At 44.3% G+C, this 27,756-nt stretch overlaps 1 protein-coding gene across 1 annotated transcript; it reads right to left on the bottom strand.

Annotated features, from left to right (window-relative positions):
- Positions 1 to 759: 759 nt before the first annotated feature.
- On the bottom strand, positions 760 to 23,417 carry LOC134590069 (glutathione S-transferase Mu 2-like). Its single transcript, XM_063444376.1, has 8 exons — positions 23,267 to 23,417; positions 23,107 to 23,182; positions 3,231 to 3,295; positions 2,829 to 2,910; positions 1,717 to 1,817; positions 1,548 to 1,643; positions 1,281 to 1,391; positions 760 to 1,203 (listed from the first exon to the last, which is right to left on the bottom strand). Exons 1-8 carry the CDS (start codon positions 23,297 to 23,299, stop codon positions 1,111 to 1,113), a joined length of 657 nt encoding a protein of 218 aa, XP_063300446.1. The 5' UTR covers positions 23,300 to 23,417; the 3' UTR covers positions 760 to 1,110.
- Positions 23,418 to 27,756: the final 4,339 nt, after the last annotated feature.

The following is a 27,756-nucleotide window of genomic DNA, read 5'->3' as shown; positions in this document are numbered from 1 at the left end:
TAAGGAGGCACAACCCACAGGAACTGCCACCATATGAGAAAGAAAAAAAAGAAAAAAGAAAAAAAAAATCTGGTCTTTCTATTTTAGCACCTCGTGGCATATTAGCTAAATTGCATGTATTCATTTTATCACACAATATATACGTATTTTCTTTCCTACACAACATCTCTGACAAACCCATTCCTACAGTCAACTTGGACCAGTACTAGTACTTAGTTTCGTGTTTATAACTGTCTTTAGCTACACTTCATACTCAACTTGCATGCTCTCTGCCACCAGTCCACAGCTTTTCAGTCTTGATATCTGTCACGTAAAATCCTACAACTACACTGTCCTATATCTGAGGTTTTGTTTTTTTGTAAGAGGCTTTGCCACTCTCCTGGCCCATGCACATGAACTTGGGAAACACACCCTGGGATTACCTTCATTAATAAACTTATGGATATATTCAAATGTCTCTCAGGTCAGGGAAAGCAAATACAAACTCATTAGCATGTGTTACCACTTGTCACATTTCCCTACAAAGCTGTAAATGGTAGCAGGAGGTTGGGATTTACATATACCCCGATTCAGTGATTTTGCAAAACTAACAAATCATGTAAGCCAACAAATCTTAGTACCCCTTTTCTCCCCAAATCATTAATCATACACCACTCATCCACACAAATCACCTTCCTCTTAATGGTTTCTCACCCACTTTCTTTTGTACCAAAAGATGGAGAATCTCATTTGTCACAAAAAACACAATTTTGCACATCATCATTTGGAATTAACTCTTTACTTCTATAGCTTTAAGGCTTTGATTGAACCAAGAGAGGTTGAAGAATTAATGGCCTCAGCCCTAAAGGTATTGGTTAGAGCCAGGCTATTTTTCACTACACATTTTAGCTGTTACTTCTACATTTTTGAGACAAAGTTATTCAAAAAGTTTTGTCCTTGCCATTAGGTGTTTCCCCATGGAAGTGACAGTTTGATTAATATGAAGAAGTAGCAATAGTTAGTGTAGATTTATTGTTAGCAGTTTACAGGAAATTAAGATGTAGGAATAAGATGGGATTACGGAGAACTTTGACTGGGATGTGAACACTGATTTGATTAAGAGGCTTTAACTTATTTTTTGTTAGCCCAGGATGCCATCCGATTATTTATGGGGGTCTTCATAAAGCGAGGAGACTTCATATATGCAGCAATAGTAGGAAGAGCCTGAAGAATGGAAGAATAATAAAATTATACTCTGTATAACATCGTGAAAAGGAAGAGAAAAAGCATGCAAGATTTACCTCAAACCGGTTCAGAAAGTCCTGCAAGTTCTGGAAGTTTTGAAGACAAGTTGGCTCTAGCATCCGGTGCTGGTCCAAAACATCATACACGAGAAAGTCAATGAAAGTGATCTAGGAAAAGCATATAATTTCAATATAGACCCATCTACTCTGCACCTGACACTCAATTCCATGTAATTAGGGTATTCCATGTATCTGTACAATGAAATCATACATGCAAAAGGTATGAACGAGTAATAAAACAGACCTAGAACAGTGGTAGATTACCTTGTCTCCTACAAACCATTGTCTGTCCCCAAGGAATTTAGAAACACGTGCCAAGGCTGTAGGTAGTTTTTCAAGGTATGGTCCCTTGAGAGTTTCCTGGAAGAAAGATAATTGTATAGTTTGTTAAGATAATACACTTGCTGCATTTCTCATCTTTATCTTCACTTACGAATTGTGGGTTGTAGGCAATATGCACAAGACCCATCCGAAAATCCCAAAACTGGTTCTCAAGTAGGGATTCAATGATCTTATCTTTTTCAGTTTCAGCACCTGGAAAGGAGAAACAGTGGTAAAGTATTGAGAACAAGCTGAAGCCAGCAATAATTAATTTAATTTACAGAGTGCATGACAAATTCACCTACTAGTGCCAGGTAAGCTTCAGCCATGACAGTGATTGTGTGCACACGTGCCTGCTATTGAGCTTGTGTGTGTCAGTTTGTCTGTACCAGTAAGCGTCTCTGTGCATCAGTGAGCTTGAGTTTTTATGTCAATGAGCTTATGTATTTCACAAGATTACCTGTAAGCCTGTGTATCAATAAGATTGTGTCAGTGAGATTGTCCGTGTCTGCATGCGAGTATACTTGCGGTTTAATTTAATTACCCTGAAAGGATCAATATTTTGAATTGGAAAAAATAAATATACCAATAATATGTATGGCTATGTCTTGCCGCCCCAGATAATTGAGTAATTTATAAACACAAAAATTGTATATATGTATACATACACACCACATGTCACAATGATCTATGGGGCTAGTATAGATTTATTTTCCAGGGCTGCTTTGTATCCCCAGTCCGGTCCTGCCGCCACTGCTCACCTGCTACGTGATAGAACCAATACATATTGCTTGCCACTTCCACAAGCAGGGAGAGAAGCCTAATTTGCATAATGGCACTTTGCATAAAAGTTTATTCTCTTTAAAATAGTGGCTCACCACTTTACAATAATACAAAACCAGACACTGTTAGGTCCACTTTTAAAATTCCCAATTTGGATCCAAGGCTTTGTACTTCTTAACATAGAAACTACAACATTGTCTGATTAGCTACATGATAATAAGCCAGAAACAAATCTGTTACCTTTGAGTCGATTTTTTTTATTCCAATCTCTTTACTCAGTACTGACTGCAATTAGCTATGATGAATTTAAATTCACCCCTTTAGATTTTAACCCTCCCTCCCAGGAGTCATGAGAAACCCATTTCCATGAGTTAAAAGGAAGACATTTGTTTTGTTTTTTTGTCTTATAAAGTGTAGCGGTCTACAAGGAAAGACGCTTACACAATCCATGCTTGCTTGCGATATAGCGCAGGATGGTGTTGCTCTGAGTCAGCTTGACATCGCCATCAAACAGGTATGGAAGCTGAAAAATAAGGAAAAGCAAGAAAGTTGTACAATAGCACAAATTGCATTTATTTACCAGAATAACTACAAATGCATGTCAAAAGTCAAAGAGAATTGTGTTTCCCCCACTCTGTTTAAGCCTACATTTTGCAATTGCAAAGTCAATTCAAAACACCTCGCTTTATAGCGAATACACAATTCCCTTAGGGGGTTATTGGTTTATGAAATTCACACATCTTTAAAAAAAATTATATATATACACACACACACACACACACACACACCCCAAGCTGAAATCCTCCGTGTTGATATATTTAACAGAGCTAAAGAGTCACTTACATTAGGAAAATCCAATCCCAGCTTCTCCTTTTCATCAAGCCAATGACTGCGGTCATAAGTGGGAGCTAAGGAAGTACAAGGAAAATAAACAAACAAAAATGCAGAGTATATGTAGAATTATAGAGCAATGCAAAACTTTTTTTAATTCTTTATTTTTATTGTGCATTGCAAGTTTCACAGGTGTACATAGACATTGATCGAGAGAGAACATAACTTGAACAATTTAATGTATGTCTTTCACTGCACATTTTAAAATTTAACAGGTTCACTAGGTGTCTCAGTGGGGAAGGCTCATACGTGTTAGCAAATCAGGGTTTGCACACCGATTACCTGGCTGGCTTTAAGAATAGATATTCGTATACTGAAAAGATTATAAGCTTGCGATGGACAGATGAAGTGTTCGTACTGTAGAAAAAATAAATTTAAAAAAAAATGCTAAATTAGTTTTAGAGAGTCTCATGGTAACCATCAGTACATATTGAACCTTATATTGCTGAGCTTTTTAAATTATGTTGCTAACCTTAAAGGACCACTCCAGTGCCAGGGAAACACTAGTTTTCCTGGCACTAGAGTGCCCTGAGGATGCCCCCACCCTCACCCCCCACCCCATCTGTTCCTCAGATGGCCTTGAAAGTGGAGGGCCAGAAAGGCTGTTCTTAGTTCCCGGATATTTGAGGGCAATTGACTGGCATGGTGAGGCCACGTTGCTTGAACAAACTCTTCCGAAATGGGCACCCCAGCCTGACTGGCTCGCATTAGTGGTCATGATCCACCAGTCTATGTTCTTTAGAGGAAACCCCTGGGATGTGTGATTCCAAGACAGCCACCACTGGAGATCCTGCTTCAGATGTCGTGGAACGAAAAGGGCAGTTTCCCATTCCTAAGAATTGGCGTTGAAGTGGTCTAGCAGGTACTTTTGAAGTGGACGGATATTCCACTGTGACCATCTGACAAGGCCTTTTGTTGACGATAAAGTGCCCAGTAACTTCATGAAACCCCTTGCTGGAGCCGAAGACTGTTGATGAAATTGCCGCACCCTGTGCAACACAGAGTCAACTTCCTTTCGTGGGCTAAGGATACAACAGCAGTTTTGGTGTTAAAATAAGCCCCGAGAAATATCAGCTCCCTGGAAGGATGTAGTTGACTCTTTTCTTGATTTATCAACCAGCCGAATTGGGATAGAGTTTCTAGAACCAGAGACCGATATTGAATCAACAGGTTGTATTCTGGAGCAGTTATCAAAGTGTCGTCCAGGTAATGGAAGATTGGGACCCCTTGTTTTCTTAGCAAAGCTGTAATCGTAACCAGTTCTTACGCCAAACGGCATGGCCCGAAACTGGAAGTGATACAAAACCGGAGAAATCTCTGATGAGGATTGGCAATCGGGATATGGTAATATGCATCCCTCAAATCTACCGAAATCACCCAGTCTCCCTGATGAATCACCGGCATGATCGATCTCAAATACTTCATGCGAAAATTCCTGATTCTGAGATTGAGCTGGTGTAAATCCAGAATCGGTCTCCATTTCCCTTCTGGTTTTTTTGGGAATAAAACCCCTGAAATCTTGCCTTTTTTTTTTTTAATTCTTTATTTTATTGTGCATAGTTAAGACAAGGTACATGTATACCGGCAAGTGCCACAACAGCATTCTGCCAGATTTTACGCGGTCATACATAGGTTGTAATGTGGCTTGCATAGACATTGCACTTTTATGTATATTTAAGACGAAATATGCATGAAAAACAGGCGTATAAAACAGGCTAAGAAAACAGGCATGTAAATCAAGCTTAGGAATCAGACTGTTAAATCAGGCTGTTAAATCAGGCTTATAGAACAGGCGTAGAGAATGTGTCTAGGGCCGTGAAAGGATGTAAGGTTATGTATGTCATGTATCAATAAGTGACTGGTCCTAGAGGGGCAGCAGGAATATTCAGGTAGTTGATAGGATAACGCATGCTAAGGGACTACAGGTGCTGGTCATTATTTGAGAGAGGAGACCACCAGGTCTATTAATGACTTTGTACCACATAGTAGTGGGATCTAGTGGATTAGTGGGCATAGGAATATAGGCATGAAACAAAATACTAAAACATGAAAACACATGCTACCATTGTATATCAGTGCTGTGTGTAGGAGAGGGAACAGCAGATTATAGCTTTAACTTAGCTAGTGTCCCCTGGTGCTTATTTCGCTCAGCCTATGCCCATGGCTATCAGACACTGTCCAGACCTATTTGAAGGGTAGCCCAGGCCTCCCGTCTCCTGTCTCGGCAAGTGGGCTCGGTCAGACCCTTGGGTGGTAGTCGCTGGGAGTACCGGGAGTCTTCTGTGCTGTGCAGAGGTATGTCTCTTATGGATCCGGCTTTGCTTTGTCTTTTGCTTGTGCAGGGATGATGCGTGGGGCCCAAGCTGTACCCGCAGCCGGTGCGACGGATGGTGCTTTGCTCGCCGCCATGGTGGGGCCTTCCTCGGTACCGCTGGCTGCTGCTTTGGGGTTGCAATCCGCCTGGGAGTGTCATGCTTTGTCAGCTGTTGAGGGGCCTTTCGTTGTGGCTCTTGGGGCAAGTTTCTTGTTGGCCTTCTGCCCAGAAGGGCTGTTTGCATGCGGCCTGGATGCTGGGTGGGCCGTGGTGCCCGGCATGGCCCCACGTACCCCTTCCCCTGCTCGCCTTCATCCGCTTTTCCCTCCCCCAGCCGCCGCTGCTACGCGTTTGTCTAAATGCTTCCAGAACCGGGCGAAGACCTCGTCGATGTGTAGCAGCATGCGGTCGAGTGCAGCGCATCCATCTGACGTGGCCTGCCTTGTGTCGCTTGCAGAAACTGTTTCCGCCATTTTGGGGGAGATCGCAGTTTAACAGCTTCCCGCTTTCTCCGGTACCCGCTTTCCGTATGGTGCTAGTCTGTGCGTGGTATGGACCGGGATGACCCCCACCGGTCCGGGGGGGGGGAGGTTTCTCAGGGTGCCCACCTGTTGCTTGAGATCCTGGAGAGCGGCCGTCTCTCCCGGACTCAGTCCTCTGTAGGCCGCAAGCCTCGTTGGTTGATCCACTAACGTAGAAGGACGGGAGAGGTACCGTTTGGTGCAGCAGCCTCTCCCGGTTATCAGCAGTAGAAGCTGCGGTTGGAAAGTGCCGTTTTTTGGGGTGAAACACCTTGTTTTTCGACCCAGACGTGGGAACTCGTGCTGAACACGTCTGGGCTGCTTAGCGGCTAGGCTCTGCCCACTCAAGTCTTGCCTTTTTTGGTACCGGTAGTACCACTTCCTGTTGTAGAAGGGATAAGATGTAATGCAATGCAATAGTGCCTCTTGTTTTTGAGGGTTGAAAGGTACTCATGTCCTTATGAACCGCGGAGGTAGAATAGAGTCTTTGAACTCCAGGGTGTAGCCAGAAGACACTATGGCTCTTACCCACACATCTTGAATCGTATCCCAGGCCTTCCTGAAGTGTAAGAGTCTGGCACCTATTAGGGAAGCCTGGGGACTGTAATCTTCAGAACTGTTTGTTAGTACGAAAGGAAGGCAAAGGATTAGCTTTAGCGGACTGACTACTTCTCCAGGTATTGTGTCTAGCATATTCTCTACCTGGTCTGCAAGCCTTATTCTACCTATAGGAATTAGATTCTCTATAGGGCCTGCAGTCTGGAAGAGGTTTCCTTGGTCTCTTATCCTGATGCAGAAGGACCTGTTTTGCATCCACTGCCCTCTTCCAAGTGTCTTCCAAAGAGAACATCCCCTAGAAAGGGTAAGGTACATAAATTGTGTTTAGACGCAATGTCTGCTCCCCATGATCTCAACCATAGGGCTCTTCTTGCGGATACAGAATATCCCATAGATTTAGAGAGAACCCTAATCAGGTCTGTAGAAGCCGCCGAAAGCCATTCACTGGCCAATTTCACCTCCTTTAGGGATTCCGAGATGTGTGTCCAACACCTCTATCTAGGTCTTCTTCGATATCCGTTACCCATACTTTCTTTAGGATGGACTAGAGAAGCATTACTATCAATGGGAAGAGTGGAGTGTTTAGCCACCTTGATAACTGGTGCATCTACCTTAGGATTAGAAATCCAAAGTTTTGAATCACTCATTAATTGGATATAGATTTGGGAGTCGTGATTGCAAAGATAATCTTTTCTCAGGAGTTGCCCATTCAGTCTTCATAAGTTTCTTAATAGATTTATGTACAGGAAACAAGCCTCTTTTGCAGCTCAGATCACCAAAAAAAAAAAAAAAAAAAAATCTGTCTCCAATGTTCTCCTGACCAAGGAGATGAAATGCTCCACGGCTCTTGAGTCCAAGGGGCATTGACTGTTGGAGGCTTCCTCTTCACTGGGAGAAAATCTGTTCCAACTCCCAGGAGTCTCTAGTGCCTTGCATCCCTTCCTCTGATGATTCTGATCCCATCTGGAAAGAATCTTGTCTGGGCCTTTTGCCTCTAGTACAGCGTTTCCCAACCCAGTCCTCAAGGCACACCTACCAGTCCAGGATTTAAGGATTACCCAGTTTTGTCTAAGGTGTTTTTAGAAAAAGAAAAAAAAAAAGAAAAAAACACCTTCGACAAAACTGGGTAATCCTTAAATCCTGGACTAGTAGGTGTGCCTTGAGGACTGGGTTGGGAAACACTGCTCTAGTAGATTCGGCCATTCCTTCTGCCACTGCCTGTTTTATCCAAGTGGCAAGATCTTGTGCAGAGGTTGAGGCCTGGGGTTCCTGATGTTGTTCAGATTCACCCGCAAGTAGGGCTAAGCACTTTCTGCAAAGCCTGCAATTCTCCAAGGGCCTTGCACCACATCCTGGGCAGGCCGCCAGCTTCTCCCTTCACAGTGATGGAGATCTAGGGCCCGACCGGTCTTGAGGGCTGTTGAGACAGAAGTCATAAAAAAAAACAAAAAAATAAATAAAAAAAAAAATAAAAAAAAAACTGTACCCTCTGCACTCTTTAATATTTCCAATAAAATAATGAGTATTGCTCACCTATGACCTACTGCAGATGAGTTGGCAGAGATAGGAGAATGGTCCATATTGATCTATGGGCTAAGTATGAAATGTTGCTTTAAGTCCATAATGTATGCACCATAAATAATTTCTTAATGGGAAACAAATTCCCTCTCTTACCTGCAGCAGGCTAAATTTCTGGAATTGAGAGCCAAAAAAAAAAAAAAAAAAAAACACATCCAAATCCAAGCTTGCTGTGCAGAGAAAAGCTGCAAACTTTAAAAGCCCCACTTTTACATTTTCGCGCCTTAAAATCTGTGCGCATACGTGCACGGCCAAACAAGAGACCTGCGCACGCCTGATACATATGAACGGCTTGCCGTTCGTGCAGTTTTTGCCTGCTAGAGGCATTTACAGCCAGAAACCGGCAAAACAACCCTTACCAGACTTTTGAATTCCACCGAACACATACTCGGCCAAGCCTGGAAGCATGGATGTAGCAGCAGCAGGATCCAAGATGTACTGCAGAGATATTCATCTCTGCAGTCTCCAGGGGTTCCCATCTACACAGAGGTGGGCTACATGTTAACCTGGAGCTTCCTGGGCAGGGAGGCTGACCTGCCCAGGGTGAAGACTACAAATATAGTCAGGTGAGCAAAAAAAAAAATCTAAGGACAGGAAAAACAAACAAAAAAACAAAAAAACAAAAAACTGAGGAACTGGGCTGACAGAGAGCCTGATATATCTGTCCTCTTGATTGTTTAATTTAAGTTTTTCCTGCCCTATTGGCTAGAGAAGGAGGAGGTGGGGGAGAGGGGTTTCATACATTGTAAACGTGTTATCATTGGTTTGTAAGTTTGTGTCCCTGTCCCCAACAAGGTCCATGTGGGCGTACACCTTGCTTGGGGAATTGTCATAAAAGGCCAGTGTGGCACCATTAAAATTCAGTTTCTGCTTAACCCTGGTCTCCTCCGTAGCCTGGTCTCATGATTGTAGGGGACCTGCTATACACCTATACCACTAGCTCTTATAAGAGCTTCACAGTTATACTATCTTGGAGGAGAGGCCTTGCCACAGAGTCCCTAGATCCAGGAGTTTGGTCTAGGGCAGCGAGACCCCAACCAAGCTGCAGAGGTTCGTGGGGTCTATGGTGCGGTGCTTACAGTCCTCAGCATCAGCTAGGAAGCATCGATTGGCGGGGTACCCAGTCAGGTGCCAGGCGTCCCATCACTGGGATCATAAAAAATGATCAAGCATAAGGAACATGCCTAGTATGTTGCAGTGGTTATGGTATCAGGAATGGCTGGCAGTTTCCCAGGGTAAGTAGTCAATCTTGGAGTATGCTTGTGATCTCACTCTGTATCCATGAAAACTACTGCATTAAGCCAAGCCATTCTGTGCTTTAGGACAGCAACAATCATTACAAGATTCATAATATTTTATTCCAAATACACAGAAGAAATAAAAAAAAAAAATATATATATATATATATATATATATATATATCACACTCTCCAAAATCTTTATCGACATTTAAATAACAGGTTTTAGCAGGGGGATATCCCTACCTGCTGATCACAACCTAAAAAAGCAGGACTTTCTGGAGCCCCTGATACTGTGGTAGAAGCTACAGGATGTTTAAGTAAAGTTCAGAACTCACATGGTTAAAACTACTGTGCAACTATCTTGGACCAGGGCGCATGTGTGGAATGTCAGGAACGCCCACTATTAGATAACATATGTAAGAGACAAGTTTTATTTTAAAAATTTGATGCAACTATAGTAATGAAGGTGTAATTTTCATATTCTCTGTATACGTATGGAATACGTCATTTGTGGTATATATTCTTTGTTCTCTTGCACACGTGTGCACAGTCGGGTATTGTGGTGGAATCTCGGTAAAAATAAATTTAGTAGGCCGAGATTACCACGTGGCATGTGTACGTGCATATGCTGACGTATCGATCAGTTGGTTGCACGAGGCAAGATATGATCAGTAGTGTACGGAGCATGTGCAAGAATACAGGATGTAGTATTCTCCTCCTCCATTGTGCTGGACAGGCCATGCGGTCAAGCAGGAAGTTAATTCTTATTTGTATTGATTGGTCAAGAGAATGTGCGGGTGGAGCTTAATATGGGAGGAGTTATGTGCCTATATAAGGAGCCTGCACTATTGTCCGGGGCTCAGAACTTGCTGTATTTTGGTGACATTAGTCCCTCTGAGTCCCGATCGGTGATCCAATAAAGAATCTCTTCCTTCCTGAAGAAACCTGTGTCCATCTCTCTGTGCTTGGCTTCCGTCAGTTTCTCCGGTATCATTTGGTGCATTGGCCGGGAAGCTCATCGTTCAACGGTCTATCTTTGCCCACGTTCTCTACGGCTGCACCCCTGAACTTCTGCGTGGACCTCCCTTCGTCTCGGCGCCACTGGTCTGTTGTCCAGGAGATCATCGGCCTCTACGTAAGAAGTGCTGGGGTGTCCCCGTCGATGAGTGTGAACTCAGGTTCAGGAACGAGGAGGTAAGACAACTGCTGTTTTAGACGGCAGACCCACTAGGGGTATACCGATTGTGCGGTAGGCCCATAAGGGGTTATTTGTGTATGGAATCTGCCCCCTCTGTCGGAGGGAAGGAGCGAAGGCGCACCGCTCGATCGAACGCTCTTTAGTCAGACCATTTGATTTTGTTAGTCAGGCGGGGTTCTGGTGTAAATAGCCCTAGCCGGACACCGGTGTCTTGTCTAGACTAGCGTTCTAGGGTGTATATTTTGTTCGCTAGGTCGGAGGGACCGGGAGACTAAGCGGCGTCTGTGTAAATTCGGTTCGCTAGCTCTCAACCTATCTTGGCTAAGTGGGAAGGCGTGTAAATTTGGAACCCACTAGATTTTTGATAGTAATCGACTAAGAGGCGTCTGTGTAAATTCGGTCCTCTAGCTCGCTATATGTGGTGCTTGGGCAGTGTGGCTAACCAAAACGGATGTAGATAGTTTTAGGTAGTCCATTCAAGGTACTGGCCAATAGTTTAGTTGGGAATTGTAAATGTGTTAAAGATTGTTTAGTAAAGTGTATATCTTGTTAGATAGCGCGAGCTCAGCCGTCTAGCGAGAGTGTTAATAGTGTGTTGCTGTATTATAGTGCACGGTACCATAACCCTGTATATTTACTGACACTGTATATAAGTACTAATCATTGTCGTCTATTGCATGTTTAACACCATAACCACTAATAATTGTATTGTGACCTTAAATTGTGCTTTGACCTATGCTAACCGTACTGTAACCGCTATTTGTAAAAGACGATGTTACTGGGGTGTGTTATAGACGGGTAATTCGTATATAGAGAATTATAGCGTGGGTGACTGTATAGTTTCGCCAAAGGGCATAATATTGATTATCTAGTGACTGGTGTAACAGCTGTGTGTGTACGGGAATTCCCTGAGTGTTTATTGTGTTATTGTGTACGTTTCACTTGGTAACCGTACCACGTGGTGCTGTTGCCAGAGGAAACGGGTGTGACTGTTGAATAGTACGAGTGCATAGTATTCGTTGTCAACGACGTTCCATTGATAAGTATGGGCGCGTCGGAGTCAACGATTCCGGATCCCTTAGGTTGTATGGTGAAGAATTTTAAAAAGGGATTCAAAACATGTGATTTTGGGGTTAAAATGTCTCCTGTACGTTTGGTCACTTTGTGTACTAGGGAGTGGCCTACTTTGGTTGCGGCATGGCCGCCACGTGGCAGTTTGGATCCAACTCTGGTACAGCGCTTACACGTGGCTGTATCAGGTAGGCCTGAACTTTACGGGCAGTTTCCTTATATTGATTGTTGGAGACAGGCCGTAAATGACTCGCCAAAATGGATTCAGACATGCCACGAGGAGCAATGTCGCCTCATGGTGGCTAGGACTTGTTTGTCCACTAGGACTGGTGTTAGGCCCATTTTGGACACGCCCCCTGAGTCCGAGATCCCTTTGCCGCCCCCTTACTTTCCTTTAAGAGGAAGTGACGCGAATGCAGGAAGTCCTGCACCCCTTCCCCCATTGCCCCCATCCACTTCCGCTTCCTCCTCCAGTACAGAATCCACCCCCTCTCGTACTAAATCTCCCCTTCCGGAACCAGAACCAACCCCCATTAGATCTGAATATCCTGATTTGGCGCCACTTCAGACTTCCGGTCAAGCTTCTTCTAGCTCGGCTCGAAGTGTTTTATTTACTAATTTTTCCCAAAACCAAGCTCCCACATCCTCATGCTTTATTACCCCCCGACCGGAACCTCTAACTGACGCCCCTCTACGTAGCCCCATACTAACCCGACAACTGACCGGTACTCAACAATTAAAACATTATCAGATGCCTCTTCGTCTGAATCCCGGGTCAGCCTATATCGATGCCGCAGGTCAAATGGCACATGCTGACCCAGTCTTCGTATATGTCCCGTTCACGACTACCGATCTCTTGAATTGGAAGACCCACAATTCCTCGTACACTGAGAAACCACAAGCTATGACCGATCTGTTCACCTCAATAGTTCAGACACATAACCCGACATGGGCTGATTGCCAGCAGTTATTAATGACTTTGTTTAACAATGAGGAAAGGACAAGGATTAACCAAGCGGCCATTAAAGCGCTAGAGGATAGAGCCCGTGCTTTGAATCAAGCCAATCCAGCAGCATGGGCCGCAACACATTATCCTAACACCGATCCCGACTGGAATGTAAATGGTGCTGATATGGTTCAACTCAGAGCCTATAGAGACGCTATAATTGCTGGCATGAAAGCCGGAGGAAAGAAAGCTATTAACATGTCGAAGACAGTTGAGGTGATTCAGAAAAGTGATGAAGCGCCCAGTGTCTTTTATGACCGATTATTGGAGGCATACCGCTTGTATACCGCCTTTAATCCGGAAGACGCAGATAATTCCCGAATGGTGAACTCCGCCTTTGTCAGCCAAGCTTACGGAGATATTAAGCGCAAGCTACAGAAGTTAGAAGGGTTTGCAGGTATGTCTATCACCCAACTAATGGAGGTAGCGAATAAAGTATACATGAACAGGGAAACAGAGACTAAGAAAGAGGAAGAGCGCAAGATGCGTAGAAAGGCAGATATGTTAGCGGTAGCGATCGCAGGCGTAGATAGACGGGGCCCAGATAGAGGCGATAGTAAGTGGAATGAGGAACCTCTGAGTAGAAATCAGTGCGCATACTGTAGGGAAGAAGGGCATTGGAGAAATGAGTGTCCGCGAAGAGAACAGTATGAGAGAGACAGACCTAGGACAGGTTATGGAAACTTTAGAGGCAGAGCGAGAGGTAGAGGAGGCCCCGGAGGGAGTAATGGTAATAGAGGGAGCAATGGGAACAGAGGAAGTGTTAGGGAAGATAGGTATTTTCCAGCAGCGCAAAGGTCCCGCGATAGAGAAGGTAGGGACTTTGTAGGATTGGCTGACACGGTTATGGAGGACTATTGATACCGACCGGGCTCCATCCCCCTTGGTCGAGCGGAGCCTATGGTCAATGTATCAATAGGGGGAAAAAGGAGTGCGTTCATGATCGACACTGGTGCTGAACATTCGGTGGTGACTAATCTAGTTGCTCCTCCATCTGGAAGAACTATTACCGTAATAGGAGCAACTGGAAGAAGTGCTGCAAAACCGGTTCTTAAAAGTCGACTCTGTACATTGGGAGGCCACGTAGTAAAACATCAATTCCTTTATATGCCTGAATGTCCAGTCCAACTGCTAGGACGTGATTTGTTGTCAAAACTACAAGCGCAGATAACGTTCCTACCAAATGGAACAACATCTTTAAAGTTTAATGGACCTTCAGGTATTATGACATTATCCGTACCAAAGGAAGAAGAGTGGCGACTTTATACAGCGTTGACTAGCCAAAACCCTAGGAGTGATGAGTCCTTATTCAACATACCAGGAGTTTGGGCAGAGAACAACCCACCAGGACTGGCCCGCAATATTCCACCTATTAAAATCGAACTAAAACTTGGGGTTTATCCAGTGAGCCTAAGACAATATCACATCCCGCAGAAGGCTAAGAAGAACATCCAATCTTATCTGGATAAGTTCATACGGTATGGTATCCTAAAATTCTGTACTTCCCCCTGGAACACCCCATTGCTGCCTGTTCAAAAGCCCGGTACAGATGAGTATCGACCTGTGCAGGACTTGAGAGCAGTCAATGATGCGGTTGTTAGTATACATCCAGTTGTACCCAATCCATATAACCTGCTTGTTTTAATTCCGGGCGGGGTTACTTACTTTACAGTCTTAGACCTCAAAGATGCCTTCTTTTGCCTCCGAATTGCCGCAGAAAGTCAATGTATCTTCGCTTTCCAATGGGAAAATGCTGTAACGGGCTCAAAACGCCAAATGACCTGGACAAGACTGCCCCAAGGGTTTAAAAATTCACCTACCCTATTTGGTTCAGCCCTAAGTCAAGATCTACTGGATTTCGAGTCTATCCCAGGAGAGTGTGTATTGTTACAATATGTAGATGACTTGTTGATAGCAGCAGTTACAAAGGAAATATGTCAGCAAGCAACGCACGATCTACTACACATTCTCTGGAAGGCAGGATACAAGGTGTCTAGAAAGAAGGCTCAGTTGTGTTTGCCAACTGTCAAATATCTGGGATTCCATATCGCTGAAGGTCAAAGAATTATGGGGCCAGAGAGAAAAGAAGCTGTGTGCCAAATACCGATACCCAAGAATAGAAGACAAGTGCGAGAATTCTTGGGGGCAGCAGGCTTCTGTAGGATATGGATTCCCAGCTACGAGATACTGGCAAAACCTCTGTATGCAGCTATCAAAGGTACAGAGCACGACCCCTTCTTATGGACTCAAGAACAGCAAACGGCATTTGAAGATGTGAAGAAGGCTTTGATGAGTGCCCCAGCATTAGGTCTACCTGATCACACACGACCATTCTACCTGTATGTACATGAGCAAAGAAGAATGGCTGTGGGAGTATTGACACAGTACTTGGGATCATGGCAAAGACCTGTTGCCTACATGTCTAAGCAACTGGATGCAGTGGCCAGCGGACTTCCACCTTGTCTAAGAGCCGTAGCTGCAGCCGCCCTGCTAGTAGCTGAAGCCGATAAACTCACTCTGGGTCAAGAACTTTATGTACGAGTCCCACATGCAGTACAGACGTTGTTGGATTACAAAGGAAATCATTGGTTTAGTAACAGCCGTATGACCATGTTGTGTGAAAACCCAAGAGTGCATTTAGAGACTGTAAACACCTTAAATCCAGCTACCCTTTTGCCACAACCTACTGAAAGTCAACATGATTGTTTGGAAGTAATGGATGAAGTATTTTCAAGTAGACCAGATCTTCGTGATTTTCCCATCCAGAACCCCGATGTTCAATATTACACCGACGGCAGTAGTTATGTGAAAGAAGGGATCCGCTATGCAGGATATGCAGTAACAACAATAGACAAGGTGATAGAAGCACAAAAGGCAGAATTGATAGCACTGACACGAGCGTTACAATTGGCTGAAGGTTTAAGAGTGAACATCTACACGGACTCCAAATATGCGTTTTTAACCACTCATGCCCACGGAGCTTTGTATAAAGAAAGAGGACTATTGAATTCAGAAGGCAAAGAAATCAAGTATGCAGCTGAAATCCTACGACTATTGGAAGCAGTGTGGGAGCCGAAAGAAGTCGGTATTATACATTGTCGAGCGCATCTGAGAGGAGATGGTGATGTAACCAAAGGAAATCGGATGGCAGATAGTGCAGCTAAGCGTGCCGCTGAATCGGGAAGACAGGAGTATGTGGGGCATATAGCTGCTCTTATACCAACTCCACTGTCTCAATGGACTCCAGTTTATACAGCTCAAGAAGAGGAGTGGTTAAAGACTGAACCTGGAAAGTATTTGGAGAACAAATGGTATCAGTTAGAAGATGGAAGAATAGTCATTCCAGCATCACTAGCGGTAGAAATTGTCCAAAATTATCACAACGGGACACATTCTGGGAGAGACAGCACAGAAGAATCTCTCAGAAAACATTTCTACATACCAAGATTGTCCAACTTGACTCAGGCCATTGTACGAAGATGTGTAACGTGTGCTAAAAATAATGCAAGGCAAGGACCAGTAAAGCCACCAGGAGTCCAGTTTATGGGGGGACTCCCCATGTCCGATTTACAAATTGACTATACAGTGATGCCTAAATCGGGTGGACATCGTTACCTGCTGGTAATTGTGTGTACCTATTCAGGCTGGGTAGAAGCATGTCCTACTCGTACAGAGAAAGCAGGAGAAGTTGTGAGATTCCTGTTACGAGAAATAATACCCCGATATGGACTACCCTGCTCTATAGGATCGGACAATGGTCCAGCTTTTGTTCATCAGTGCCTACAACAACTGACTCATATGCTTGGTATAAAGTGGAGGCTTCATACGGCATATAGACCCCAGAGTTCTGGTAAGGTAGAGAGAATGAATAGAACTATTAAGAATCAGTTGGCTAAAATGTGTCAGGAAACCCAACTTAAGTGGAACGTTCTCTTACCCATAGCTCTATTGCGAATCCGCAGTACCCCTACAGAAGGATGGGCCTCTCTCCTTTTGAAATCATGTATGGGCGACCACCTCCCGTACTTGGTAACTTAAGGGGGGATTTGAGTCAGTTGGGAGAAGGAATTACCCGGCAGCAGGTTGTAGAGTTGGGTAAGACTATGGAGGAGGTACAGAAATGGGTACAAGATAGATTACCTGTGAATATTTATCCCCCAGTTCATAGTTACCACCCAGGAGACCAAGTGTGGATTAAAGAGTGGAATAATGTACCGTTAGGGCCCAAGTGGAGAGGTCCTTATGTTGTTCTTTTGTCTACCCCTACAGCGATAAAAGTAGCCAAAGTGACTCCGTGGATACATCACTCCAGGGTTAAACCAGAAGCAGTCGATTCTTGGCAAGTTACAGCAGATCCAGAGAATCCCTGCAAGATCCGGTTAAAACGCACGACTCAGTCGGAGTGACGAGAAACTTTGTGGATTACAAAATGTTATTGTTTCAGAGATTTGGTACGTGAGTGAGAGGGCCATAATAAAGCCTGTCCGCTCACCGACGTATAGTATATAAGCCAGGAAAAGTCTCGAAGGGACTCCTGTGAAGACGAGCAGAACTCCATTCCCTGCAGCCCTTACATCCTGGAAGCTGAGGTGCCTTCGCACGGACGAAGACTGAGGATGACGACGAAAGATGTGTTCTTAATAATGTTTATTTATGTGTATCTTTATATTCAGGAAGGTAGAGGTACCGACACTCCTAGCTGTGAGGTATGCATTAAGACTACAAGAACAGGTAACCATATTTCCCAAACCCTAATTTGGCATTCACAATAGGAGTGTAAAGGAGATGTATCAAGATGTAGATACCTAAATATAGAATATAGTGTGTGCCATTTAGGAGTAGGAGAACCTAAGTGCTTCAGTCCAGAGTATCAACCTCGTACAATTTGGTTGACTCTCAGGAATGGAGATCCTCAGGGGACCTTAATTAATAAGACGGTGCTTGAATGCGTACATTCTTCGGGTGTTCTGCTATTTGATGCGTGTAAGGCGATATCAAGTGGTAGAAAGCCGTGGAATGTATGTGGGGATCTTAGATGGGAGAGGACGTATGGGTCCAACGATAAATATATTTGTCCCAGTAGTAAAAATAAATATGTGAGTCCTAGATGCCCAAATAGAGATTATAACTTTTGCCCATATTGGTCTTGTGTGGGGTGGGCAACTTGGGGACAGACAGTAGACAAGGACATGATTGTGACTAAGTTGCCTACCAGCCCATATTGTAAGTCTATGGAATGCAATCCAGTCCATATACTTATAAATAACCCCGACAAGTTCTTAGATACATATGGTAATTTATTTGGGTTTCAAATATATGGGACGGGTTTAGATCCTGGGACAGTATTATTTATAGGGATAGAGACTGATACGGTATCCTCCCAGACTCATCAAGTATACCATTCCTTTTATGAAGAGATGAGTATAGATAATAAGATCCCCCATAATGCTAAAAACCTGTTCATTGATTTAGCCGAAAGTATTGCCGGTAGTCTTAATGTTACCAACTGCTATGTGTGTGGAGGTACTAACATGGGAGACCAATGGCCTTGGGAAGCAAAGGAGGTAATGTCCGGTTCTGAGGCAGTTGACCAATTAATATCTACACAAGCCGATTATCATATGAGTGTTAGAGGTAAATCTGAGTGGAGATTAAAGACCTCCATCATAGGTTATGTTTGCATAGCAAGGAAAGGAATGATGTATAATACTTCTGTAGGAGAATTAACTTGTCTAGGACAAAAAGCTTATGATGATGATACAAAGAATACAACTTGGTGGTTGGCTTCAAATGTCTCAGAACCATCTAACCCGTTTGCTAGATACGCCAATTTAAAGGATGTGTGGTTTGACCTATCACATCTACCTGGAGAGCCCCAGCAAATTTGTACTGGATCGGTGGTAAGAAAGCCTATTCGGAGTTGCCACAGGACTGGGAAGGGGCATGTGTGTTGGGTATGCTCAAACCATCCTTCTTCTTGTTACCTATTGAAACAGGTGAGACTTTAGGTGTTAAAGTGTATGATGTGAATCATAGGAAGAAAAGGGGACCCATAGAGATAGGCGTCTGGGAAGATAATGAATGGCCTCCCCAGCGTATTATAGATTATTATGGGCCAGCCACGTGGGCAGAAGATGGTACCTTTGGTTATAGAACCCCTATTTATATGCTCAACCATATTATACGATTACAGGCGGTGGTTGAGATTATTACTAACGAGACATCACAAGCGCTCAATCTTCTAGCGAAGCATAATACCAGGATGAGGACAGCAGTATACCAAAATAGATTAGCCTTGGATTACCTTTTGGCAGTAGAGGGAGGTGTATGTGGGAAGTTTAACCTGAGCAATTGCTGTCTTTAAATAGATGACGAAAGGCAAGCAATAGCTGAGCTTACTAGCCATATGGTTAAACTAGCGCATGTGCCTACTCAGGTATGGAAAGGGTATAATCCAAGTAGTTGGTTTGGTAGCTGGTATGAGTGGTTTGGAGGGCTTAAGGCAGTGGTAGGTGGAGTCCTACTGATTTTAATGTTGTGTCTACTCCTGCCGTGTCTTATACCCTTAGTAGTTAGGTCTGTGCAAAGCCTGATAGAAAATATAGCAGAGAGGAAGGCTGCTGCACAGATAATGGCAATTTATAAATATAAGGCTCTAGATCAGGGAGAACCAATGCAGGAAGATGAGTGTTGAAGATTCACATCATAAGATAAGTCTGGTCTGGTTCAAGGTAACTTGCGGTGTATGCAAACCAAGGTTAAGTGATGCCTCAAGTAATTGTGAAATATCAAGAGGCATCAAAGGGGGGAATGTGGTGGAATCTCGGTAAAAATAAATTTAGTAGGCCGAGATTACCACGTGGCATGTGTACGTGCATATGCTGACGTATCGATCAGTTGGTTGCACGAGGCAAGATACGATCAGTAGTGTACGGAGCATGTGCAAGAATACAGGATGTAGTATTCCCCCCTCCTCCATTGTGCTGGACAGGCCATGCGGTCAAGCAGGAAGTTAATTCTTATTTGTATTGATTGGTCAAGAGAATGTGCGGGTGGAGCTTAATATGGGAGGAGTTATGTGCCTATATAAGGAGCCTGCACTATTGTCCGGGGCTCAGAACTTGCTGTATTTTGGTGACATTAGTCCCTCTGAGTCCCGATCGGTGATCCAATAAAGAATCTCTTCCTTCCTGAAGAAACCTGTGTCCATCTCTCTGTGCTTGGCTTCCGTCAGTTTCTCCAGTATCAGTATTCCAAGACCATTGTCTGACAGACCTTTGCAGCTGCAAAATAATAAATAGCCTTTGTTCTTCATTGACCTGTGTCTGGAGTGTCCTTGTTTCATCTCTGACCCGATTATTATTTCACAATACCAGGAGTTGAAGGATCTTTGGACCTGCAGTGGGGCACTGCTGTGCCAAATTATTGCACTTTATACTTTTAGATTTTTATACCACAGATATTTGCCAGTGAAGAAGTAAACACTATTCCCATGTGATCAGAAGGGGGACTGGTCACCTAAAACACACACAAAACCATTATTTGTTAGAATGCAATTTTATCCCACCCAGCCTCCCTACTTTTTGGAAGGTGGAGTGGATTGGTTTTCCCTGTGGGCAGCTGACTGGGGGGACAGAGAAGAAAGCCAGCTGCGCGTTCTGTAGGCAGGCTGTGAAGGAGCTGTGTTCTTCCTGCTCTGCTGCCTTGCACACCACAGCAGGGAGATCACAGCTCCCTCGCTGCCTGCCTACAGAATGCACGGTCAGCAGGCCACCACCCACCTTGGCGGGAACAGGCACACAAATGCTAGACTAAAATTACTGATCACCATGGCAACCTGGCACCTAGGATTTGTTGAGCTCTGACCTACCAAACAGTATTTTTTTTATATTTTATTTGGGAAGTGGAGTGTCCCTTTAACAATCTGGCATAAGACTTCTGCATTGGCTTCCATTACAAATTTAGACTAATCTGTCTCCAGCTGCCATAATACACACGGAGAAGAATCCTGGCAACACGCTAATAGCACAATTAGTTCTGCTCCCCAACAGAATCATACACAGGGCGATTGAAGAAAACTACAAAGACATGTTCACACTGGAACATATAAATCCCACACAAAATTAGTTTGTAGCCAGCTAAATGGAGCTTAGTGCAGAAACTGAAAACTTAACCCTGAATGTGCCTCCCTTATAGTACAAAATAACAGATTCATTTACAGTGCAATACAGGGCTGCAGCTGGTGAAAGTGCTCAGACATTCCCCCCAAAACCAGTCGGAGCAATTGAAAAAAAGAAAAAAGAAAATGATATATAAATGAGAGATATAATATAAAATTAGTTTTATTTTATTTTTTTAATGCAGCCTGTAAACCGTATCACCAGACTTAGCATTGCTGGCCCCACCCTAGATATGGATACCAACGTTACAACTTCGCTAAGCAATTGCACACACAAGGTTAGGTTTACCCAACTATGGGGGACCACCCAAAAAAAGAAGCACCCGTGATACAGGGAACAATTTTCACTATAAAGCTTTAAATTTAAAATGCATGTGAAGGTTGCACTGTTAACGTAACAAAGTCTGATGTTCCTATATTACCATTTTCTATCACTTCTGTAGGTTTCATTGAAAATTAAAAATATATTTTGGATAGTTATATAAGACATGTAAGGGTGAAGCAGGCATCATGGGGGACATACATACATACATACATTTTCCCAGCTGACAAAGAATGGAGATATGGACATTTACAAAGCACGGGTTTGTTTCTTAGAGCAGGACTGGTTCTCTAGGATTTACATCCTGCCAATGGATGTAAACTCGTTTAAGCATGGTCTTCATCAACCCTATTGTTCCTGTAACATCTTGTAATTATCTCATTTATTTTTCAATTTTCCCCTTTTATAAAAATGTAAAGCACTGCGGAATAAGTGCTATATAGATGCCAAAAATAATCTCTACCAACGCAATGCTTTCCCATAGGAAAGCATTGAAGGAAATTGCACATGCACAGCAAAAGGCCACACCAATCAGCATCTCCTCATAAAGACACACTGTGCAGCACTGGACTAGGAAGCACCTCTAGTAGTCTGAGTGACCGCCACTAGAGCGGTTACTAGGCAAGTTTTACATTAAAAAGTCTGCAGGGACAGACTACAGAACCACTTCTTTGGGATCATCAACCCATGTCACGTGTGCCATGCATGACACTCGAGGCTGCCTGAGGCACAAGCTCTGGCCTATCAGGAGTCCCAGTTGGACGTGGATATCTGCTAGTTTAAACCAAGCGGGGATTGCAGGGTGTGATGGATAATCCTCAACTTACGCTTTGCAGCACTTGCAGGAAGTTATACAAGATCACTTCCTCCCAGCACATGTGAACAGGAATCTGCACTGGATATAAGCAGCCCGCTGCCTCTATCACAGCTCCTGAACTGGAACTATACCTGGCCAGCCCAGTCCCTACTGGACCCCAGGAAAGCCACCCACACCGCTAGATACACACAGAGCTGCAGAATAAACCTCCCCCTCATACAAATAGCCCACACACACACACACACACACACAAAACTCTACTGACAATCTGCATACACACACACACTCATAGCCCCACAAGCAGCCTGACACATACACACACTTCCACAATCAGCTCACACATTCATAAGTATAATCCACAATACCACAAACTACTCATTAATGTATGCAATATAAAACAGCCCACATACACACACAAACATGTTACAAAGCAACATCCATAAATAACACGCAGAATATGGTAACATACACACCTCAATTTAAATGAACAGGCACTCAAAGGGACTTCAAGATTTTGTTTTGGCACAATACTACTATAAAGGTTGCCTATCTCTGCACTACATTAAGCTGTAGTGGCTCTGGTGCATAAAGTGTCCCATTAAGAATAAAAGAAAGCCACCTGCCAAATACATAGAGCGGTCTCCCTTATATGTAGTGATGCAGAGCGTTATATGCATACTTAAGAGTTAATAGAGGGTCATAAACAGAATATTTTTTTAGGGTGATATTGAAAGTCCAAAATTAGTCTGTAAAACTCCAAACCGACCAGTATCAAAATAAAGTTTATTAAAAAGGGCTGGATGAAAAATGGCACAAACACCGTGTTCCTTACATTGCAAGTGTGCAGACAACAGGGACATGGAAAAGCTTTTTATAGAATGCAAGAAAATATGTAACCATAGACACAATGAATGACATCACCCCTCCCTTCACAGCTAGCATTCCCCCCAGAAATAGACAGGCATGCATTAACTCTGCACCCCTCCAAACCTGCCCTAGTTCTTCCTGTGCCCAGACACTCACCATCTCCCACCACATAGTGCTTGTCTTCAAATGGGGTCTCAGTGTACTCCAGCAGGAGGCGGATAGAATGAGCCAGCTGCAAAAGGAAGTAAAAGCAAGCAATCAGTATATGTCCTGGTCACACACAGCAACCATTACCAGCATGTGCAGGCTCACTCACCCCTCTGATATCCCAATACCCCAGGATCATCATGGTTAATTCAGACCAACACACAGTACACTGGACTAGCACTACTGTTAGTATACTCTGACTGCTCACAGAGAAACACACTAATCGCTCAGAGTCTTTAACAGGTCAGGTGATCTATATGCTCAGAGCCAATCAGTGAAACGAAAACCCCAGCCCAGACCTCACACACCCACCTCCCTCCCTTCACTGCTTTTTTAATCGAGTCAATTAAAGAGACAGCACAAACCCAGAGCGTGGTTAGTGGTCTGCATTCTAAATGTAATGCTCACAGGGTTATTCACTGAAGTGAGAATTCAAGGCGAATTTTAAGGACTGTGGTAATATGGGAAGTATAGCTGTTTAACTATTTTTTTGACCTTACATGTGAAATAAACGTTGCACTTACTTTGAATTCTCACTTTGGTTAATAGCCCTATGCTTTCAGAACAGCAACTGTGGCCAGGGCCGGTGCAAGGATTTTTGGGTACATAGGCGAAGATGCATTTTTCCGACCCCCCCCCCCCCCTCTAAAATTAACATCTTCACCTATGTGCCTCCTAACCAGCCCCTCCCTCTTCCCTGTCCCTTAGTGTTCCTCTCCCCTCCCACCTCCTTTCCCTGTCCCTTGGTTTTTCTCTCCCCTCCCCTCTCTGTCCCTTGGTGCACCCCCCACCCTCTTAGCGGTCACACTCCCCTTCCTGGTGTGCCTCCTACCTGTCTTGTAGCGTTGCGGAGCAGACCCTCTACAGGAGCTTCAGTTTTCTGTACCTGGCTGGACTGACAGGAAGTGCTCTCTCAGTGAGCACTTCCTGTCAGTCTGGCCGGGTACAGGAAACAGAAGCTCCTGTACTGCGCTCCGCTCCGCCACGCTACACTCAGTGGTGTATACACACTAACAGCCACACACACTCAATGACAAACACACAGACGTCACTGACAGACACAGACTCACTGATCTGACACACACTTATTCATTGACAGACACACACTCAATCACAAACATAATCTCACTGATTTGACAGACACTCACAAACACACACTCATACACTGACAGACACACACATTCATACAATCATTCACAGACACACACAGACACATACACACATACACAGACACACATACATACAAACACATACACACACAAACACATAGACACACACTCACACTCACAGACAAACACAGACACACACTCACACATACACTTTCAGACACACACTCACAGACACACACACTCACAGACACATACACACACTCACACTCACATACAAACACATACACAGACACACACACTCACAGACAAACACACACTCACACATACACTTTCAGACACACACTCACAGACACATACACACACTCACAGACACACACACTCACAGACAAACACATACACAGACACACACACTCACAGACAAACACACACTCACACATACACTTTCAGACACACACTCACAGACACACACTCACAAACACATACACAGACACACACACTCACACATACACTTTCAGACACACACACTCACACATACACTTTCAGACACACACAAATTATTAATAATATTCACCCAGCCTCCCTACCTGGAGAGAGCTGGTGTGGATGTGTCCCTGGAGTCCAGTGGGGCTTCAGTGCGGCGGGCGGCAGCGTTCTAATGAGAGGCGGCGAGGGAGCTCTAACCTGTCTGCTCTGCTCCCTCGCGGGCTGTCTGCTGATGCCGGGAGCCGGAATATGACGTCATATTCCGGCTCCCGCAGAATCAGCACAGGGCGCGCGAGGGAGCAGAGCAGACAGGTTAGAGCACCCTCGCAGCCTCTCATTAGAACGCTGCCGCCCGCCGGGGATCCAGAAGGTGACCTGGCAGGAGGGAGCGCTTCCCTCCTGCCGGTCACTGAAATCTGGCGCCCCCAGAGCCGGTGCGCCCTAAGGCGGCCGCCTGTGCCGCCTTATGGACGCGCCGGCCCTGACTGTGGCCTTAAATTTGAAATTTACTTTTAATTCTTCCTTTAGTAAATAACCCTTTTGATTCTAGCTTTACAATTACATATAGCATACGATGAAGAAGAAATAATATATGCATAAAGCACGATCTGCATATCAGTTCACAGCCAGTATAAATTGACATTACAGTTTAAAGTTAAAAAACAAATGGGAATTGGGGGCACTCCCAGAACATGCCTTTCTATTTAGTGGTGCTGCCGTAAAGACCAAAACATATACAAAATGCAGATAAAGGAACAGCATGAACACACACACAAAAAAAAATACAGATTTACATTTTACAAGGCTACATGCAATCACCTATCTTAGCAAACAAATTTTGGGATTCAGTTACGGCATATCGTGTTAAGTCTTAGCCCACCAAAGTGGCGTCGCTATGGGGGGGCATGACCCCCCTAGGTCAGGCTGTACCCCCGCCCCCCAGTTAAAATCCAAGTTAAACTTATATGGCCAGGCTGAGCCAGCCAGCACCGCTGTTTTTTATCAGGGAAGTTCTGACAGCCACGAGGTGAGAGTCTCACCTCTCTGTCAGAACTTCCCTGATGATTTTAGTTGTTTCCGGCAGCTCTGCTCACTCACCGGCGCTACCGTGTGGTGCAGACCTCAGGAGACCATAGAGAGGGAGAGTGACGTGAGGGAGCGGAGCGCACATTGCGGCGCGCGGTGGTGGGGCCACACCTTAGAGGCAAAGAGCAAGCAGAACAAAACAACCAAGAGCATTGAGGAGGACAGAGCAAGCAAAGGGAAGCAGACTGAGCAGAAGAGCAAGAGGAGAAAAGAGTATAGCAAGTAAGTAAGGGGGGACCTGAGCATATAAGGTAGGGTGAGCTGCAGAGCAAGAGCACTGATGAGAAGAGCAAGAGTAGAAAAGAGCTTAGCAAGTAAGGGGGGCTGAGCAAGTAAGGTGGGGGGAGCAGAGAACAGAGCAAGTAAGGGGGAGCATGGCAAGTAAACGGGAGCAGAGCGCAGAGCAAGTAACTTAAAGAATGGCGGAGCAGAGCAAGTAACTTGAAGTAAGGGGCAGCAGAGTAAGTAGAGGGGAGCAGAACAAGCAGGCAGAGAGGAGCCTTACTTACCGGAGACTGTAGACAGCTTACAGTGCAGTTTGCAGAGGGAGCGAGTGGACCGGACAGTGCGGCTACACCTTACCTGCCTAAAATTTCAGTTTGCAGAGGGAACGAGTGGAGTGGACAGTGCGGCTACACCTTACCTACCTGAGATTGCAGTTTGCAGAGGGACTGAGCAAGCGGAGCGGACACTTCAGACGGTGGCATTACTACTGTAAGTAACGTGAACTTTAATTAAAACTTTTGAGTAAATCATATGTATGTACCCAGGATTACCTATTGTGCGTATAACAATGAAACAAGTCATTTTAGTTTTAGTTTGTGTTGGTAATGGATTCACCAACTTTTATACAGGTCATAGGCAGGTCAGGGAACACATTTAAAGGGATCCTATAGTGCCAGGAAAGCAAACCCGTTTTCCTGGCACTATAGGCTCTTGGTGTGCCCCCCCCCCCCCTCCCTCAGGGCCCCCCTCCCTCGGCCCTGAAGGGGTTAAAACCCCTTCAGCCACTTACATTAATCCGGCACCGGGCTCCCTCGGTGCTGGTGACCTCTCCTCCCCTGCCGACGTCAGATCCCGAGTGTAGCCGAATGCTTTCCTATGGGGATCTTATTTGACGCTGGACTCCATGAAGTCGTCCTGCGTCAAATAAGTACGATTTACTGAATGTAAATTGCAGAAGCGGCCTCTAATGGCTGTCAGGGAGAAAGCCACTAGAGGCTGGATTAACCCTGCAGAGTAAAAATAGCAGTTTGTCTGAAACTGCTATGTTGGCAGCTGCAGGTTTAAAACTAGAAGGACCTGGTACCCAGACCACTTTATTGAGCTGAAGTGGTCTGGGTGCCTATAGTGACCTTTAAGTTTACTGAAGACCTTTTGGTGTGTAAATCATGCGCCTGCAGTTTAAGAGTTAAAACACTTTGTTTTTGCAGCTCCTGCCACATCTCCCCTTGCCGTGACACACATAGCCTCAATGAAAAAGAGGCTTCATTTTTACAGTATAGTTGTTTACTTTAAAGATTTCTAGCTCTTACTGGGGCGTTGCTTGGAGGCAAAAAGACCAGGGGCTTTTACTTTTATTTATTCAATAACCCAGGTATTTCTGATTTGAAACTGTTCACGTCAATAAAGAAAATGGCTACTGTGCACAATGTATGTTGCAAAGTTGCATTAGAATGCCATGACATGACAATGTAAAATTCATAACATGCAGCCTGCTATGACAATATAAAACGCATGTCTTCATATTGTTAATGTTATTAATTCATCCATGAAGAGATTAGTTTTATATTGTCATGGTAGACTGCATATAATGAATTTTACATTGTCATGGCAGTCTATTGCAGCTTACGCAGCAGCCATTAACTTTGTTGGGATAATGGGATAGTGGCCACTTTCTTTATTGGTGTGAACAGTTCCA

Source organism: Pelobates fuscus, chromosome 1 (genome assembly GCF_036172605.1).
Source record: "Pelobates fuscus isolate aPelFus1 chromosome 1, aPelFus1.pri, whole genome shotgun sequence".
NCBI classification, from domain to species: domain Eukaryota; kingdom Metazoa; phylum Chordata; class Amphibia; order Anura; family Pelobatidae; genus Pelobates; species Pelobates fuscus.
This window is presented reverse-complemented; position numbering and strand designations above follow the sequence as displayed.